General features: G+C 33.3%; 1 protein-coding gene across 1 annotated transcript in view; it reads left to right on the top strand.

Moving 5' to 3' along the window:
- The window catches only part of LOC100374775 (protein unc-80 homolog), a 125,908-nt gene that overhangs the window by 43,288 nt on the left and 62,426 nt on the right, over positions 1 to 20,194 (top strand). Inside the window, exons 3-4 of the mRNA XM_085498737.1 lie at positions 16,416 to 18,963; positions 19,474 to 19,494. Coding sequence (XP_085354863.1) covers positions 16,416 to 18,963; positions 19,474 to 19,494 — 2,569 coding nt within the window. The remainder of the gene's footprint in view (positions 1 to 16,415; positions 18,964 to 19,473; positions 19,495 to 20,194) is intronic.

The following is a 20,194-nucleotide window of genomic DNA, read 5'->3' as shown; positions in this document are numbered from 1 at the left end:
GTTCAAAGTACGCAAATGTAGGTTCAAAGATATAGTCTTTTACATATGTGTGATTGTTTGTTGTTTCATTACTTCATGAAATTAATGTAGTATGGAAAAATGCATATAAATCTGGCCACTCTAGCTTTACAACACTAACTTCATTGATATAATTAAATAGGTTGTGTCCATTCACACATAATTCTTCAAGATATCTGGTGTTTAGCTCATATCATTTTGAATGAGTACCAACAGGGACTATGCCATTTTCTGTGACTTGTTTTCAAATAATTTGATCAAGACTTCTTGTCATAGGTCATGTCCACTTGGTTTGAAGTTGGTAACATTTTGGAAGGTAAACAAAATTGTTCAATATATTGAATATGTTTTTAAATAAGTGTTATCAGTTTTTTTAATAATATTCAGCAACCACTTATCACTATACGAAAGATTTTAATGATATTGTTGTAAATTTAATTAAATAAAAAGCTACATGATGCATTTGTTCATGCATGATTTAATTAGTATACTTTTAACCAAGCTTATTGCTGTATCTATGGTAATATTGGACTTAGTTTGCCCTTTGACCTATTGTGTTATTGGAGGAATTAGGTTTAACACTTGATTTTGTAAATCAGATGAGTGGCATTATACTGCAAATTTGTTCACATATGTTCATTGTAATGTTCAATAAATTATTGTATAATAAGTCGGTTAAAAAAAAACAGTATAATATGGCTTGAAGTTCAAGTAGCTCAACAAAAATGTGCACATTTGCTGGGCATTGTGTAGTTACTGGGGTTCGGGGAAATCACAAAAGTTATATTAATTGTCAAGATTTGTCCACATTCAGTACATTGTTCACAATGGATGCATTCACTAAGGTAAATGTATGCGAAAAGTTTTGAACCTTTCCACCATTTTTGTTACATCAGCAAGTCTCCTCATAGCGTTGTTAGCTTGCCTAAAATAACGTTAAAAAACCCCTATAGTAGTTCAGTAGAAAAACTCGCACATGGACGGTTTTTTTTAGTGAACGCACACAAGCATTCAATATACAAGTGAATCCCTAATAGGATAGTTTTACTTTCCCGAGTTTGTTTTACTTGTCAAAAATAAATTGAGAAAATGCCGCAATTTGATGTTTTCATGTACATGTATACATGCTTTCAATATTATTATTGACTGAAACGAATATCTGAGACATTACATGTACGTTTACCATACATGTACATCATATGCAAAAAAATTAAATTAAAATACAGTTTTCCCCCTTGATGAAGACTGCTGCGATATTTTAATGAGCATACCCAGAACATTTTCTCCCCTGATTAAAAACAAAAATCACCATAGCTGATAGAAATCAACTGATTATGACAAATTGCTAATCACCAGCAAATGAATGTGTTTCACTCTACTTGATATTTTGTAGCAATTTGTAGCTATTTTAAGACACATTTGCTAATGGCTTGGAGAGTATCACACTTACACCTGAAATTTACCTGTTGAGGGACTGAATCAATTTAAACAAATGTAAAAAAACTTCATGAATATAATCTCATTTATTATTCAGTATTTATTACTAAATTTTGAAATTTACATTTCCTTTGCTGCATTTATTTGACCCCGTCATAAGGGTCATACAGTGTTCATATATTTGTTCAAATATTTTTTTTTTCAAATTTGCAGATACTTTTTTATACAAACTTACTGAATAATTGATATTGCTTTATAGATTTTGAGTTTTGATAATATCATTTCTGAAAACAAGAAAATTTTGAGGAGATTTTGTGCATGGTACAGAAGTTGATCCATGCTAATGCACATAATTTAATATTCATTGGATTCCAAACACTTCCCTGCGAAAATAATTAAACGCAAACACTACACTGATTTTTAAATAAATCATTACAGTTCTGAAACACATTTGGGACAATATTTCATCCCTATCACGGTTGTCTATTTATTATTAACAAGATTCATTTGTCATTTAAGTCATTCTATTATTCATAAATGATTGGTATGCTGTAATTCTTCGTCTTCTTGGAAACAGTCATAGGCTTTTGATATTACAAATATAATCATGGGAGAATGAATTCAGTATGTAATCAGTTTTATTAGCTCCGCTGGCGACTTTGTCGAGCAGAGTTTATCATATGAGTGATTGTCCATTGTCGTTGTTCATGTCAAATTTTTTTGTTAAATAATGCAAGTCTGATTGATTTGATATTATACATGTACATATAGGTACTACATATGGATTTCAGATTTGTTCATTTAGTGATATCTTCAATTCTCTAATTTTGATGAATATTTTTGTAATTTTTGGTAAAAAGTGATATTTTCGACTTCTTGTTAAAAACTGCAAGTCAGATTGATTTGATATTATACATATACATGTAGGTACTACATGTGTACCTCTCTCAGATTTGTTTTGTGAGATATCAGTCGAAATATAGAATCAGCGCAACTTGCACAACCAGTAGTACCATATTTACTTCAAAAGAAGTGCATGTAAATAAAGAATTTCATTTACTGTATACTGTAGAATACTTTATTTTCGTTTGCAATTTATTTTCGCTATTTTCGCTGAAGGGAAGATTCCGTGAAAATAAAATCCAGCGAATATACTTTTTTTCCTATATTTCACATTAAACTCATCAAAAATCAGTGAAAATAAATTTCATACAAAACGCCCAAAAAGCCTTTTCAGCGAAAATTAATTCCAGCGAAAATAAAGTATTCCACAGTACTAGACCGATTAATTTTAGCTGATAACATGATTTTATGGCATTCGTGACGACAAAATTTTACACTTTGTCTCGTGTTGTAGGACAGCCAAGAAATTTACTCTGCTATAAAATGCTGCGATTTTTGCTGGCTTGCGAAATTAACGAAAATTTGTCTCAGGCAAATTTAATTTGGTTTACAGTATAACTCATTTTGACCATAAACACACCTCTGCGATTTATGTAATTGATTGCGCTGCTAATAGAGTGAATTCGGTAATCAATTACCCATAGTTTCCAAATGATTTAATACACTCTTGTGGCCCATATACAAATCATCACCCACTCTGAGACATCCACACTACATATGTTTTCTCTGGTTATATGTTCCTGTGATCTATTTATAATCTGAAAGGAAAATATAAGGAAATAACCCTGAAACTTGACATGTTATGTATCCTGCCCGCTGTCAGGTTGTCTGCACAAAAGACTCTGCTACTTTGCTGTCCTTTGTACTGACTGACAGTGAAAGTTAAGGTTCCTTTTTTTAGCTCCGCTGTCGACTTTGTCGAGCGGAGCTTATCATATGAGTGATTGTCCGTCGTCGTCCGTCGTCCGTGTCAATGTTTTACTTTTTCGACTTCTTCTTGAAAACTACAAGCCTGAATGCTTTGATACTTGGTATATGTACCTTGGGTAGACCTCTCTTAGGTTTGTTCATTTCATGTTGATATCTTCAATTCTCTAATTTTGGTGAATATTTTTGTCATTTTTGGTAAAAAGTGATATTTTCGACTTCTTGTTAAAAACCGCAAGTGCAATTACTTTGATATTACATATATAGGTACTACATGTGGACCTCTCTCAGATTTGTTCATTTTGTAATGATATCTTTAATTCTCTAATTTTGGTGAATATTTTTGTCATTTTTGGTAAAAAGTGATATTTTCGACTTCTTGTTAAAAACCGCAAGTCCAATTGCTTTGATACTACATATATAGGTACTACATGTGGACCTCTCTCAGATTTGTTCATTTCGTGATGATATCTTCAATTCTCTAATTTTGGTGAATATTTTTGTCATTTTTGGTAAAAAGTGATATTTTCGACTTCTTGTTAAAAACCGCAAGTCCGATTGCTTTGATATTACATATATAGGTACTACACGTGGACCTTTCTCAGATTTGTTCATTTTGTGATGATATCTTCAATTCTCTAATTTTGGTGAATTTTTTTGTAATTTTTGGTAAAAAGTGATATTTTCGACTTCTTGTTAAAAACCGCAAGTCCAATTGCTTTGATATTACATATATAGATACTACATGTAGACCTTTCTCAGATTTGTTCATTTTGTGATGATATCTTCGGTTCTCTAATTTTGGTGAATATTTTTGCCATTTTTGGTAAAAAGTGATATTTTCGACTTCTTGTTGAAAACTGTAAGTCCGATTGCTTTGATATTACATATATAGGTACTACATGTGGAACTCTCTCAGATTTGTTCATTTTGTGATGATATCTTCAATTCTCTAATTAATTTATTTTGGTGAATATTTTTGTAATTTTTGGTAAAAAGTGATATTTTCGACTTCTTGTTAAAAACTGTAAGTCCGATTGCTTTGATACTATTCATATTGTTCATTTTCTAATGATGTCTTCAGTTCTTTAATTGAAATGTGCATTGCTAACAGCGGAGCTATCTCAGCCGATAGGCTGCTTGTTTATTAGCTCCGCTGTCGACTTTGTCGAGCGGAGCTTATCATATGAGTGATTGTCCGTCGTCGTTGTCCGTCGTCTGTGTCAATGTTTTACTTTTTCGACTTCTTCTTGAAAACTACAAGCCTGAATGCTTTGATACTTTGTGTATATGTACCTTGGGTAGACCTCTCTCAGATTTGTTCATTTCATGATGATATCTTCAATTCTCTAATTTTGGTGAATATTTTTGTCAATTTTGGTAAAAAGTGATATTTTTGACTTCTTGTTAAAAACCGCAAGTCCAATTGCTTTGATATTACATATATAGGTACTACATGTGGACCTCTCTCAGATTTGTTTATTTTGTAATGATATCTTTAATTCTCTAATTTTGGTGAATATTTTTGTCATTTTTGGTAAAAAGTGATATTTTCGACTTCTTGTTAAAAACCGCAAGTCCAATTGCTTTGATATTACATATATACGTACTACATGTGGACCACTTACAGGTTTGTTCATCTCATGATGATATCTTCAATTCTCTATTTTTGCTTAATTAATATTTTTGTCATTTTTGGTAAAATTGATATTTTCGACTTCTTGTTGAAAACCGCAAATCCGATTGCTTTGATACTATACATATTGTTCATTTTCTAATGATATCTTCTGTTCTTTTATTGAAATGTGCATTGCTAACAGCGGAGCTATCTCAGCCGACTGGCTGCTTGTATAACACCCCTATTGTTAAATGTTTCAGTCTACACAACATAATATACCACTCTCCTATATTGTTAAATGGTTTCATTCTACACAACACATTAAACCACCTTTATTGTTAAATGGTTTCAGTCTACACAACACAATATACCACTCTCCTATTGTCAAATGATTTCAGTCTATACAACCCAATATACTACTCTCCTATTGTTAAATGGTTTCAGTCTACACAACACAAAATACCACTCTCCTATTGTTAAATGATTTCAGTCTACACAACATAATATACTAGTCTCCTATTGCTAAATGATTTCAGTCTACACAACACAATATATTACTCTCATATTGTTAAATGGTTTCAGTCTACACAACACAATATACCACTCTCCTATTGTTAAATGATTTCAGTCTACACAACACAATATACCACTCTCCTATTGTTAAATGGTTTCAGTCTACACAACACAAAATACCACTCTCCTATTGTTAAATGATTTCAGTCTACACAACATAATATACTAGTCTCCTATTGCTAAATGATTTCAGTCTACACAACACAATATATTACTCTCATATTGTTAAATGGTTTCAGTCTACACAACACAATATACCACTCTCCTATTGTTAAATGATTTCAGTCTACACAACACAATATACCACTCTCCTATTGTTAAATGGTTTCAGTCTACACAACACAAAATACCACTCTCCTATTGTTAAATGATTTCAGTCTACACAACATAATATACTAGTCTCCTATTGCTAAATGATTTCAGTCTACACAACACAATATATTACTCTCATATTGTTAAATGGTTTCAGTCTACACAACACAATATACCACTCTCCTATTGTTAAATGATTTCAGTCTACACAACACAATATACTACTCTCCTATTGCTAAATGGTTTCAGTCTACACAACACAATATACCACTCTCCTATTGTTAAATGATTTTAGTCTACACAACACAATATACTACTCTCCTATTGTTAAATGATTTTAGTCTACACAACACAATATACTACTCTCCTATTGTTAAATGATTTCAGTCTACACAACACAATATACTACTCTCCTATTGTCAAGTGGTTTCAGTCTACACAACATAATATACCACTCTTCTATTGTCAAATGGTTTCAGTCTACACAACATAATATACTACTCTCCTATTGTTAAATGGTTTCAGTCTACACAACACAATATACCACTCTCCTATTGTCAAATGGTTTCAGTCTGTACAACATAATATACCACTTTTCTATTGTCAAATGGTTTCAGTCTACACAACACAATATACTACTCTTCTATTGTTATATGGTTTCAGTCTACACAACATAATATACTACTCTCCTATTGCTAAATGGTTCCAGTCTACACAACACAATATGCTACACTCCTACATGTATTGTCAACTGGTTTCAGTCTGCACAACATAATATACCACTCTCCTATTGTAAAATGATTTCAGTCTACACAACACAATATACTACTCTCCTATTGTTAAATGATTTCAGTTTACACAACACAATATACCACTCACCTATTGTTAAATGATTTCAGTCTACACAACACAATATACCACTCTCCTATTGTTAAATGGTTTTAGTCTACACAACACAATATACTACTCTCCTATTGTCAAATGATTTCAGTCTATGCAACACAATATACCACTTTCCTATTGTCAAATGATTTCAGTCTATACAACACAATATAACACCCCTATTGTTAACTGGTTTCAGTTTATACAACACAATATACCACTCTCCTATTGTCATATGGTTCCAGTCTATACAACACAATATACCACCCCTATTGTCAAATGGTTCTAGCCTACCCCACCCCCAATTTTTCAGAATTTGTTACCATGACTCACTGTCTCAAGGACCTCTTCACTGTTACTGTAACAATATATCACTATTTTCATGAAATTAATTAAAAATTGTACCTTTTTGTCGTATCAACCACTTTAGCATACTATTCTGTAATCCACCCTTCCAACAAATTGTATCAACCAGTAGGGGCCCCCTCCCCGATGTCAAATGGTGTGATCCACCTGAGGGGTTGGCGACAAGTTAGATACACATGTTTCATTGATTGTGACAGCAGTTCTTAGATCAATAGTCAATCATAATAGAAAGCTAAATGTAAGGATGAACATTTCCCATTACTCAAGATTATCTTACAAATAGTTATCTAATTTGAATACCGTATCCAAGGCAACCTCACAATGGATACTGTCTGGATTGAGGGTGCTTGCTAGCTCCACAGCTCCTTTACCTGGCAGAAGCTATCGTCTATTAACCAGTCACCTTTTAATAACACAAGTACTTTCAAGTGAAGTTGTTATCATTGAAATTGGGATTATATTCCTATTCCTTGGATTAGAGTAACATACATGTAGCATGTGTAGCCACAGAAAATTGCAGCAAATTGGTTTTGGGTTTTTAATTTAAAGAAAAAAGAAGAAAATGATCATAGATTTTGTAACTTGACTTTTGATACTGTCAGCGGTTTTCCTGTCAAGAAAAATTAAAGTATGAGTGACTTTGACAAGTGAATACTGGAATTGAAAAATGTAGATGTAGACATGAGACAAACTGCTATATTTTGAAACAGCCATGATGATTGGCCCTAAGGAAGAATGACTGTTGTTTTCAGCCAATAGGGCAATGGGTTTCTGAAACTATTTGTGAATAATGTTTATGCTCCTAGATTTTAAGGCATGTTGATATAAAATATAGACATTTTTTCTTTGTAAAATAGAAACAAAATTATGTAAATCACCCGGGATTAAAAAATTACACAGATGCTCGTTTTTGCCAAATAATCATAAAAATTTAAATCACTATTGGCAAGTAATTTGGACACAATTTACTGAATCAGTAGATATGATGACGATACAAAACTATAAAGCTGTTTAATATATAGCTCTTGATAAAAGCTTCTCTGTGTGTCATTTCCACCTACTGTTAAGATGATTGTATGGATAGTTTGCATTTAGAGTAATTGAGATTTCCGACATGTTCATATCACACATTGCTTTCAGACTAATTTCATGGATTGTTATTAATACCGATAATGATTGCATCAGTTTTATTCTGTATTATGTTTCCATTGGAATCGTGTGCAAAAATACAGGTACAATTAGTTTTCAGCAGATTTTTAACTTACTGACTTGCCTGATTTGCTAAAAAAAAAGGGATCAACAATACTAATGATTGCCTACTTTTTCAATATTTGTGTCGCATTCAATAAATATCACATGCTAACTATGCTTGTAGTGCATTTTTAATTGTGCTATATTTTGCTTTGTTAGATTAAAAATGGCCAACTCACAGCCATTTTGTTTTCATCTGTGTATACTTGATTTCAGTGAAATATGCGAAACAGACATAGGGATAGTTTGGAGAACAATAAGACAAGATTTTCTGAAAACCTAATATTTATCGCACAAAAGCATAATGAGGTTGTACATTTTTTTTTTTTTTTTTTTAAAATCACAAAAAACAGTAAATTGATGTAAATCATTCCTGACATTCCTTGAGATGTTTAAATTATTCATCAATATGGAATGAGTTTAAAACATAACCCTGGGAAAATACAAAACAGAACTGAAAGATGAATTTCATTTCTTATCGTCAAGTTTATTTATTACTTGTTCCTATTTTCTGTTCAATGAATAGATGGTTCGCTACAATAAGTATTGCTATCAAAACTTGCGTTTGATTGTGAAAAACATGTAACTGTAAAAATGATGTAAACTTTGAAATTCCATGGAAACCATTTTGTCAATACTCATTTCAGGGTATGACTCAACGAAATATGAAAAAGAATTACTGTCATTCAAATTTCTTCAGTTTTTCATTTGGTAACAAATTCAATCGAAAAAGTGTCTTAACTATTTTATACAGTAAATTGAACCCCCAGACACATTGGAGCCATTCTGAATCATTCCCACTCTTCTTATATGTCATTTAAGAGCGATGGTCAGACTGAAAAGACTTCTCATTTCTTCATGGAAGAGCTGGCAAAGTAACAGGAGATGTTTGGATAGGTTTGACAGGGAGTATTAAATTTATGTCTGTTAAACTGTCTGAGTAAACATGTTTGAGGTATAGCTTCTCAGTGCTGTGTACATGCACAGGGTTTGAACTTCATAGAGGCATGGAAGACAATTGCTTCTACACCCAAATTACATTGCCTTTCTGCCCTTTGAAAAAAAAAGAATTTCTCAATAATATTCCTCAGTAATACTATGCTAAGACAATTTTATAAAATTGTTTCCTAAGAATAGGTGCTCTCTCAATTCCAAATACTTACATTTAAAAATGAATATGGCCAAATGAACTTTGACATGACATAGGAGTCAGTTTAAGATAGTGTGGTTGTATGAATAATCAAAATTTCTTTTTTATGTTTCTGTTATGGTAGTGATTGATGAAGATGAATTAGATAAAAGTGGAAAATATTTTAATAATAAAGTGAACTAATTTCTTTGGGGGAGTGAGGGGGTATCAATTTAATTTTAAGATTGTGTCCTCTTACCTTGCTTTAATCCAAAGATGTCATTGTTTTTAGATCAAGCCGACCTCCTATCTAAAAATACAAAAGCTTCATTATCCGTTATATGGATTGCGTCATCCCAGAATCCTTCTTCACAGACTTAATAAAGATGCCCTTATTTTTGAGCAAGCCAAGCTGCCTGCTAAAATTAAAGTAGATGGATTCTATTATCAGTATATTCTGTCAAGGTCTCTAAAGTGAAGCTTGACTTGGTATACATATAATATTTTCATATTAGAGTAAAAATGATTTTTTATTAACCTGTTAATAACCAGACTTTCTTGTTCGAATTCTTTTCCTTATATTCTTCAATATTTTTTGAAATGAACCCAAATTTTAGAGCCAGAAGAAAAAATTTGAGTTAATTTTCTGTTTTTACTCAAAAAATATGGCTTTTTTGTCCCAATCTTCTGAAGGAAAGTGCAGACTATAATGAATTTGTGATGAAAAGAGGGAACTGATTGATAGGTAATTAATAAAAAAAAACGATCATATAAAAAAAATGAAATTTCTCTGCAGTGAAAATTAAGTGGCTTACATAATATATTTCTCTTCAAATATGGCCAGTTGTAGTATAGACCGCATCACTCAATAAAACATTCTTACCTGATGAAGGTGTCGGAAAGCTAACTTAGGTCACAGGGGTATTCAGGCATTTTTCTATACCAATGCACACTAAATGGTACATGTAGTATTTAAAGTGTGGAAATGAGATGAAAGGAATGATACCAATATATAACTTGGTTTCAGGAAGTATATCGGTGTAGTACTGGATCCGTTCTGTGCATAATAGAACCTATTCAAGTATAACATGTGTGATAAGCTTAAAACCCTTTCAGCGGTAATTGTCAACTTTTGGCACCATCTACAAAATAATTTTCCATAGTCTTCTCCTCCCCACATGAAATGTTAATAAAAATGTACAAACCTTTTGATCAAAAACTAAAAGCAATATCTGAAACTGACTGTATAGTCCAAAATGATGATGAAATTTAGTGACAATTTAACAAAATGTAAAAATATTTGCATGGAATTTTGGCAGAAAATATATCTGGCACTCAAAAGGTTAATTTGAACAATGCAGGGGGGGGGGACTTTAAAAATAAATGGATCTTTATTCATTTATCTGTATATTTTCTAATTGTGGTTCGAAGCCTATAACTGTATCCGTCCTACAAAGAAGTGAGTTATTCAACTCATATGCAATCCCATCGACAAATAGTTTCATGCTGGCTGTTGTAACTTCCTTCCTTCTAAGCTAAGTATACATAAAATGTAATTGCCTTAACCCTTGATTTAATGCTTTGTCAATCAATAGTTCTGGTTGGTTGGATTATATTTAGAAATCTCATTTCTGGTCACACTTTGCCTCCAAAGGTGGAGTCATGCATATATACCTTTAGAGGGGGGTATGTCATATCTTTTTCACCACCTACCACAAGGGTTATCAAAATAAACAAGTAGTCCCTAGTCTGTAACCACATTGTAATTTAAGGATAATTTTCAATCAAAATTGGAAATGTTTGTAGAAATTTTGCCTGGCAAATGAGATTTTATACCTGTCTAAAATGACTGGTGGTTGTTCAAAAGCCTGCCTTCCACAACATTTTGATAGTGGAAAAAAGTACACAATGTTTATTTAACCATATCAAGGATTCTAATGATGGGGATATGTAAGATAAGAGCATACAACTTCCAGAACTACCGGTCTGTACGTTGATATATCTAATTTTCAGGAATGGTGCTAAACTATTTTTTGATCATAATAAACATATTTTATTATCGGTTTATCATTTAATCAGTGTGAAAATTCACTTCTGTCAGATAGAATCATTTTTTTTCATTCACATTTCACCAATATAATCATATAATACTACATGATTACCTTATAGTTTTATGTGCAGATTGTGTTGAAGGTATTTTGAATCAGGTGGAGACACCAATACACTGCATCCTTTCCTCAAACTGAAAAAATCATGTTTTTTAATCTGACATTTTTTTAATTTGTTTCTAATACTGATAAATTAGGCAAAAAGACTTGCTTCTCATCAGCACGTACATACATTAGTTTGAAATATGCACATATTTTTTTGTTTTTGCAAAACAAAATGCATCTCACCATACTAATTATTTGAAACATCTTGGGACCAGCCTCACAGCTATGACACCATACATACATTCAACACCATATATTACTCATAACCAAGAGCATGATACTCAAAATTTTCAAAGATTTTCTTTGTGTTCATATCTGTTGGTCATAATTTGTATGTAGAAGTATACTGTATGTACATGTAGCCCTGTGCATTTACAAGCAAGATACTGTGTGTTCATGAATATACAAGGTTATATTGATTGACTGTACAATCATAGTACTTTCCTGAAATAGATTGACCTTCAGTGACCTAGGCTGTTTATCCGAATACTTTACTCGATTGTAATATTTTTAAAAAAATGCCTGTATGCTGGTGAGTTTTAAGGTCTGGAAATGTCACTTTTTCTAAAGTAAAGTGAAGTGAACAAAAATTATGATTTTTGTACATTGGGAAGTTTTTTAGAGATTGCTCGGAGAAACAGCGCCCTCTATAGGCACACCTTGCTTCAATACCTGGAAAAGTGAAATGTGTCGTCGTGGGATTTGAATTGTGATTTATGTTGCAATTAAGAAAAGAACACCATCTGCTACTGTACTTGTCAGCACCGATTCTTCAAATATAAATTAGAATCGGGTACGGTTTCCATATTGCATGGTACTATGTATAAGTGTACATGTATCTCAAAATAGAAGCCCTGAACAGCATGTTATGCAAATGAGGCCGTTTTACATAAATGATTCTTGTAAAGCAAATACCTCAATTGTTTTCCTTTTCATGATAACACTTTAATAGAAACATACTGGTACTTTTAAATGTTTTAAAAACTCTGTTATAAAGCCTGTATTTAAGTTGTAGACTGCAAATATAATGTACGTGATATATTGCAAACCCACTTATAGACCATTAAATAACAAAAACACAGCCTTTGACAACTGTGTCAGTGTTACATCATACTTTTATGTAAGCCATTAATTTCAGTGACAGGTTGAAGCTTTTAAAAACGAATTATTTATAAATACTTCCGCCATGTCAGACATGTTTGTCCTCATCAATATATACCACTAAGCAATTAAGCATTAACTTTTCATACTCAGCCATATTTCACAAACCATTTGCAGCAGAACAACCGTCAAATTTTGGCTCTCCTTGGTTTTAAATTTCATAAAGGTCACTGCGACTCCCTGCGATGTCGTTTGTTTACGCTTTTTTCCAACTGGGATACCCATAAGGTGTTTTAATTATTAACTGGAGGATATGCATGTACACATTTAATAACATTAAAATATGCTCGGCTATGAATTAATAAGTTCTTGCCAACCACTGTGCACGCATACAAAACCAAGCAATAAATCCTACCCCCCCCCCACAATGTTAAGATTGCTAATAATTGCTAGCTTAAAGGAAATTGGAATTTTGTTTTTTGATTTTGTCTGATTAGTTTTGAATTTTAATTTTTTAATAATTATTCATTACCTACTTTTTAGGAACAAGAAAACATTAAAATATAAAAATTTAATGTTAACCATTAAATGTTAAACATCATTTCTTTTTTTATGTGCGTTCAATCATTTCAGTTTATTGTTGATTGAACATATTTTCAAATATATGGTTTTGCTAAAAAAAATAAGAAATTTCTAATAATAATAATTGGGGGGGGGGGGGGCTTATCGCCTTATGCTTGTATTCTGATCATGACATGTTTGAGTTTTATGACCAGTGTATAAAAATTGGAAAGATACCTACCAGTAATATTCTTTTAAAGTTTTTTTCACATTATATTGGGAAAATATATGACTGGCAAAAAATGTCATAACTGAATTTAATTCTAAAGCTTATAGTCTGCTGCGTATACTCACAGCTGGTATTGCCGTCCAGTACCAATTGTGTAACACTTCAGTATTGTATTGTTGCGATTTGGATAGATTTATCAGTGTCATGGACGACATAACATTCAGTATGATTGCATAGTGGATAAATTTATAAAAGTGTTCAGTTTCTATCTGCTACCAAACAAAATTAGTCGTCATTGCAATAGTTTTTTAACAAAATTTATGCGAATTACATGATTGTATATAATAGTTACAAGAAATGAACTCAATTATAATTTTGCGACCTGGCTGCCGTTATTCGTAATGGACACCAAAATTTTTGTTGACATGAATATCCGATATCTCACACATATATTTTCTTCAGTAGTAGTGCATGTACATACTATACTCATACAAATTATGTTACATATGTAATGTTTAGATACAACTGCTGATCTGGAATGGATAGATTAATATAAAAACAGCATGTGAACATTTCTCAATAGCTGATAGTATCATTGTAAATGTCATCAAGTATGGCGTTGGCTAAACCACATTTAAATACTGAAAGAGTTGATTGATATATCTTGGATGGGACATAATCTGTGAATGAATGTATGAAATCTCGCACATTCTTCAGTTGATAGTGTGCATCTGCGTCCTTGCAATAAACACAAATTTGCAATCCTCTTTGAGTGCCAATTTAATATCGCTGTAAAATCTCTTTCTTGAACATTTGTATTGTTGTGTCGAATAATGTTACAGAAACATTAGTTTTAGGGTTGCAATATATATCACTAATAATATATTTTATTGCTAATTTAATGATACATGTATGCATTATCAATCATATTTGCATTGATAGTGATTATAATTAAAACAGGAGGATCGTCATCTGAGTACGTGCAGGAAATGAGTTCCAAGCGATGAGAACACTAAAACGCAAAGGCTCATGGGTAGATGCTTGTTTGTAAACAATGACACACTATGCCCATCTGACGCATGCGCAGGTGACACCTCTCTCGCTTTAACTTGTAATCCATTCAGAAATATTCCTGCAGTCTCAAAATAATCCTGTGTTTATTACCTTGAGTTTTATTCAGAAAAGCGTTGGATTTTGAATTATTAAAGGCCATAGTCATCATGCAGTACATGTTCTAATTTTATGTAAACAAACATTGTATTTTACTACCCGTGTCTCAGATTGAACAGGACGTGGTGCGATGACCTGCCCTATAATTTTGATGTATAATTAAAAACATCTATATCTAAGTAAGATAAATTTCAATATTACAATATTTTGAGATCGATCTACACGTATATGATGCATAGTCTGATCACGGCCATTGTTGTCAATGGCCATTGGTTTGATAATTGATGCAAACATTCCCCTCAATAAATCTGTATGTGAAAGGTCATGTGCTTAATAAAATAGATAAATCTGATTGGATGTGCCTGTTAAATATGTACCTAATCAGTGATGGCATAGCTCTTGGCAATGCACATAAAACAAAATTCTCAAATGTCAAATTGCAAAAGAAGGTGCACTTTGTTGCCTGAACAGAATCTGCCAATGTATACACTGTAATGGCAATGTGATGGCCAAATAAATGAACATTGGCTGGCAAAGATGAAACACACTGTTCTAATAATGATGTATAGTAGCTAGTGGTTCTTGTACTGAGTTAATGTTTATCGTTTCCTGTTCAATTATTGTTGACATTTTAGTTTTTGTATAATAGTCTAATCCAATCTTTCAGAAGTAATGTTGCAGAAAGCACAATATATAGCCATTTAATCAAGTGTAATAGCTGCCAATTGTTAGATGAATCATATTTATATTAATATTTAAAACATGATATTTTGAACTTTTTTTTCACAATACTGCCAATAATACTTACTTTTGTGAGCTATGACAAGCTATTGTAAATGATTGTCTAATTTATACATGTGTGAGGTACACACTTAATATTATATATTATAGATTACATTATTTTATTCATAGTATAAATTACGATGACTATCAATAATTATTTGATGTAATATTTTAATACCACACAAAAGCATTCAAGTTATATACATGTAATTATCTTTTTAAAAATGTAAATTACACTGTTTTGGGACACACAGATGTGTGGGTGCAACCTTTTACCTTTAAATGTCAAGCTTCATATTACTTTTATGCCATTTCTAGACTGTCAACTTATGGCACTCATACTTTGTATATTTGGTACTCCATTTGCACCTACGGCCATTTCGTAGGTGATGCGGCTGTCTATGTAATTTCATCTTGTAAGTTTAAGAACCTGAGCACTTGTAACACCATAATGTTTTTATTTTTCTATAATTTTGGTGATAATTTCAAACCTAATGAACATATTCTATCGGCAGTGATTTTGATCAATTTTGGAAATAATATGACATAAATTAAGTCGGTTTCATTTTGTGAAAGATGACTTTGGCGCTCAATGCGAAAAAAAAAGGTATTTCTGATGATTATCATACTCATTAGCATATGAAGCATTTTGAAATTGTTATAATAGGATCTTATATGTTTAAGGTTTCGTTGTGAGAAGATAAAACTGAATTAAGACATTTAGGCCCATGCATAAAGACTAATTTTAATAATAATAGCAAATAGTGATTAGACAGGCATTGATACAGATTTAGACGAAATTTCCATTACTGGGATTTTCCTGATGCAACTCAATGTAGATAAACATATTTTAACACTTGCACCATCTAGAGCTCCATTACACATTTGACTTTCATTTTTTCATTCTACTTATATTCAATTACTTCCCTTTTTCCTCAACAGTCATTTGAAAGAGTTCTTGTCGACAACAAACTCCATGGACTGTCTCCAAGTCTCAGCGATGCCATTGCTAGCATACCTCGCCATAAACTTCTCACCGCATCTTTGCCTCATCTTATGCACTGCTGTGCTGCCCTGCTTTCCAACAGAGTCAAACTGGGACACGTCGATAAACTTGGTGTTGGAGAAACAAAGATGCTCTATACGCTTCACTGGGTTTTATTAGAGGGACCACATGCATGCTTCCAAGATGAGAGAGGAGAATTAGACTTTGGTTGGTACGAACCCCCACTCGCTTCTATACAACTGTTTGTGTATTTATTTGCGCCGCTTGCTTTCAGTGTCAGAGAATCTGATTTAACATTCAGGTTGGAGAGTGGTATACGTCTATGGAAAGCTTTGTGGGAATATAAGTGTCCAGACAATGTGTTCTTCTCCTCACATGTGAAGCCAAAACATCGCATGTTACATGTCGTCCGGCCTATCAGTAACAACATTGGAAAAAAGAGCGAAACTACTGAACTGCAACAGAATCAACAGCAAGGTGATCAGCAACAAGAATCACAACATCATACAAATGATCAGCACAAGCAGGGCAGTGGGACTGTGAAACCTGCACCATCAGTGCACTCAATGCATTCTGGGAAATCTGCATCAAGTAGTAGAAGTAGCAGCCAAGTCCAGCAAGAGCTGAGTAGTGAAGTGAGTAGCGAGCCTGTTGCACCATTAGTCACATTGTCTGATGTATGTGAGCATTACAGTAGCGAGGTCTCATCAGATCCCCCATCAGTAACAGTGGAATTTATATGTGAAGTTTGTAATACAACTGTCAGCAGTCAAACAAGTGAAATAAAGTCATGTCAGTGTGGTCTTCTAAAAAGAAGTTCAATGGAGGAAGGCATTTCACCATCTGGGCAAGCTCTCCAGCCTCCAGATTCCCGGACTGATTTTAGTGAATCAAGAAGTCCATCACCTTCTGTTCCAACTACAGAACCATCACCCAAAATGATTTCCAAGAAAAGTGATGTATACTTAGCATCATACTTTGATGTGGCTGTTTTGAGATGTCTCTTTAATCAACACTGGTGTGAGGATGGCATCCACTGGGCACTTTGTTATATACAGAATAGGCTGAAGCAAATTGTACAAGAGGCTTTAAAACTAGAGCGCTTCCGTCAACGGAGTAATTCTTCACCAATTCCAAGAATAGAGGTATCTTTTTTCAAGGCTCCTGCCTCTAAGCAGATGTCAGCACCCGCTTCCACTTTCTCCAACTCTGGGTACGAAAGGGAGAAACAAACACAAAGTTGTGATGAGCAAGGTGGATCAAGCTCACCCAAGAAGATAAAAGTTGATCATCCTGATACACCAGGAACTCTGCAACGAAAAAGTAGTTTAGAGAGAAAAGGTAGTTTGGAAAGAAGAGGAAGCTTAGAAAGAAGAGGTAGTGGGAAAAGGCGTCAACCGGTGAGAAGACAGTCAAGTTTGTCTAAAGTAACTGCAGTCACCTTACCTCAGTCTATTAATGAGGAGTCTGAAGAAAGCAGTACTTCTCTTAGTGCTAGTACTGAAGAGCTTCTGAAGGAAAAACCTGAACAATGTACCAGAAGATCTAGTTCTCCTCTGTCAACTCTTGGGAGATTCATTGAAGGGGCCGGTAGTTTTACTCCTCCCAAAGTTGAACCGTTCAAGTTTACAATAGATGTAGTGAGGCTGAAGAATTTGCCGTCCTTGATGGAGGTGGATGATAGATTCCTAATTCCAAAAGACTCTTCTTTGCCAGAAGGTCGTCATTTTGAAAAGGTGGTAGACCAAACCTCTGAAGCTTCCAATATTGGTCTCACTGCCAGTGCAGCGACTTTAAACATTGTATCAGAACTTCGTCCGCCCATACCAACATCTCACAATGGTTTGTCGGTAAACACAGATCTTCCTGAAATTGAATTGACTGTGCCAGGAGTTGAATGTAGTAGAACTCCTTCTAATGAACCAGTCTCCAGAAAACGTGAATCTTCCAGCGATGAGAGTAATGGAGATGATGGACTAGAAGATGGTATGGTCACTCTAGCAGTACCCCCTCCTCCACAACCTATATCACGCAGCGCATCAGACACTATGGTGAATTACACTACCATTATAGAAGAAGACATCCCAGAGGCCCCAGGTGCTACACACTACATCTCACAGAATGGACAGATAAATCATGCAGTACTTTTGAAAGCCCTGCACTCGGTCATATCCAGAGAACCAAGCGGTAGAATCTGTGATGTGGCTCTGGGAATCATAGATCACCTGTTGGACATGAGTGTTGTTGAGAAGAAAGAACTGAAAAAGGAGAAGAAAGAGGAAAAGAAAGACAATGAGGATAATAATAGTGAACAAAAGGAAGATGAACCTCAAGTGGACAAAGCTGCTAAAGCGAAACAACGATTGGATGAGATGAAAAGTGAACCAATGACAATGCACAATCTAGTTTTAGATACTCTGATCAGAATTTTTAAAGTACTTGGGTGTCAGCATGGATGTGGAGAAGGTCTGAGAGGAATACAAGGTAAGTCTACTGTCTCTGTTAATAGCAGTTCACAAGTTGTCATTATACATCTAATCTAGATAATGATCAAAAAAGTAAAATGGGTAGTATTTTTTTTTAATTCAATCAACATCGTTTCATTTTCATGATTGAATATTCAATTAATATATCATCACATACTAATTTTGATTAAATTGACTTATATTAGCATCCAGGTCAAAAAGCAGTGTGACCCCGCAGTAATGCTACAAACTCATTAGAATATAACTATGTTTCATGCCCGTCTGTGGACTGAAAGCCACATTTGGTTGAGTGTCATCATGTGACCCAGTTTTAAATAATGGCCATACATGTATATAAAAACATTGCAAAATGCATTGCAAGATTTCAATATTAAGACAACAATTACAAATTACAGTCACAGTTGCATGATTATGTGAATGAAATTTTCTTCTTTACATTTTTTTAATAAAATTTTAACAACTGATTTACATTTTTCTTCCATCTTATCTTCATTTCATCTTCATTTAGGGCATCAGCGAGATGATTCTGGTAATAGACGAAAATATTGTTGCAAAAGTTCATCTTTGAGGAGGGATCACACTTTAGTAGTTGTTGCATTTGATGTATTTCAATATAAATTAAACTAAAAACAACAATTAATCCTTTGATTTGAAAAGATATGGACTATATGGATGTGATTGGACATCAAAAATGAACTTTGAATTATGAATAAATGTGTATTAGTATGTTTGTAACCTTTTGAACACCAAGGAATTAAATTAAAGTGCTGTCACTTTTCACAAATTAAATAAAATCTTTTCAAAAATTTTGATTACAAACTGTAAGCAATAGACCATTTTCCGTTCACTGCGAGAATCCTGCGTTATGCGTGAAATCGAATGTAAAACAAGGACAAACAAAGGTCATAGCGTCGTAGTGGCATCAAACATGGTGTGGGATTCGACAAACGCAAAAATATTTGGGGGGACATTTTCATACTTAATAATGGGCTGTACACATTTGATGATAGGCAATTTCGATGAAGTGAGGGTATTCAAATGCAATATTCCTCTGTCGAAGATCGGCCGGTCGATGTGAGCTTTGAAATAAAGAAATTCAAGTTCAAAATCAAATCATTTGATTTTTGCGGCAGACGTTCTATGCGCATCTTTCATGCAACTCGCGAGATCTCGCAGTTGAACGGAAAATCATGTATTGCAAATTATGTCCATTTGATTAAAAATTAACA

This window comes from Saccoglossus kowalevskii, chromosome 1 (genome assembly GCF_978046115.1).
Source record: "Saccoglossus kowalevskii chromosome 1, keSacKowa6.1, whole genome shotgun sequence".
NCBI classification, from domain to species: domain Eukaryota; kingdom Metazoa; phylum Hemichordata; class Enteropneusta; family Harrimaniidae; genus Saccoglossus; species Saccoglossus kowalevskii.
Note: the sequence above shows the minus strand (reverse complement) of the source record. Positions and strands in the feature narration are given on the sequence as shown.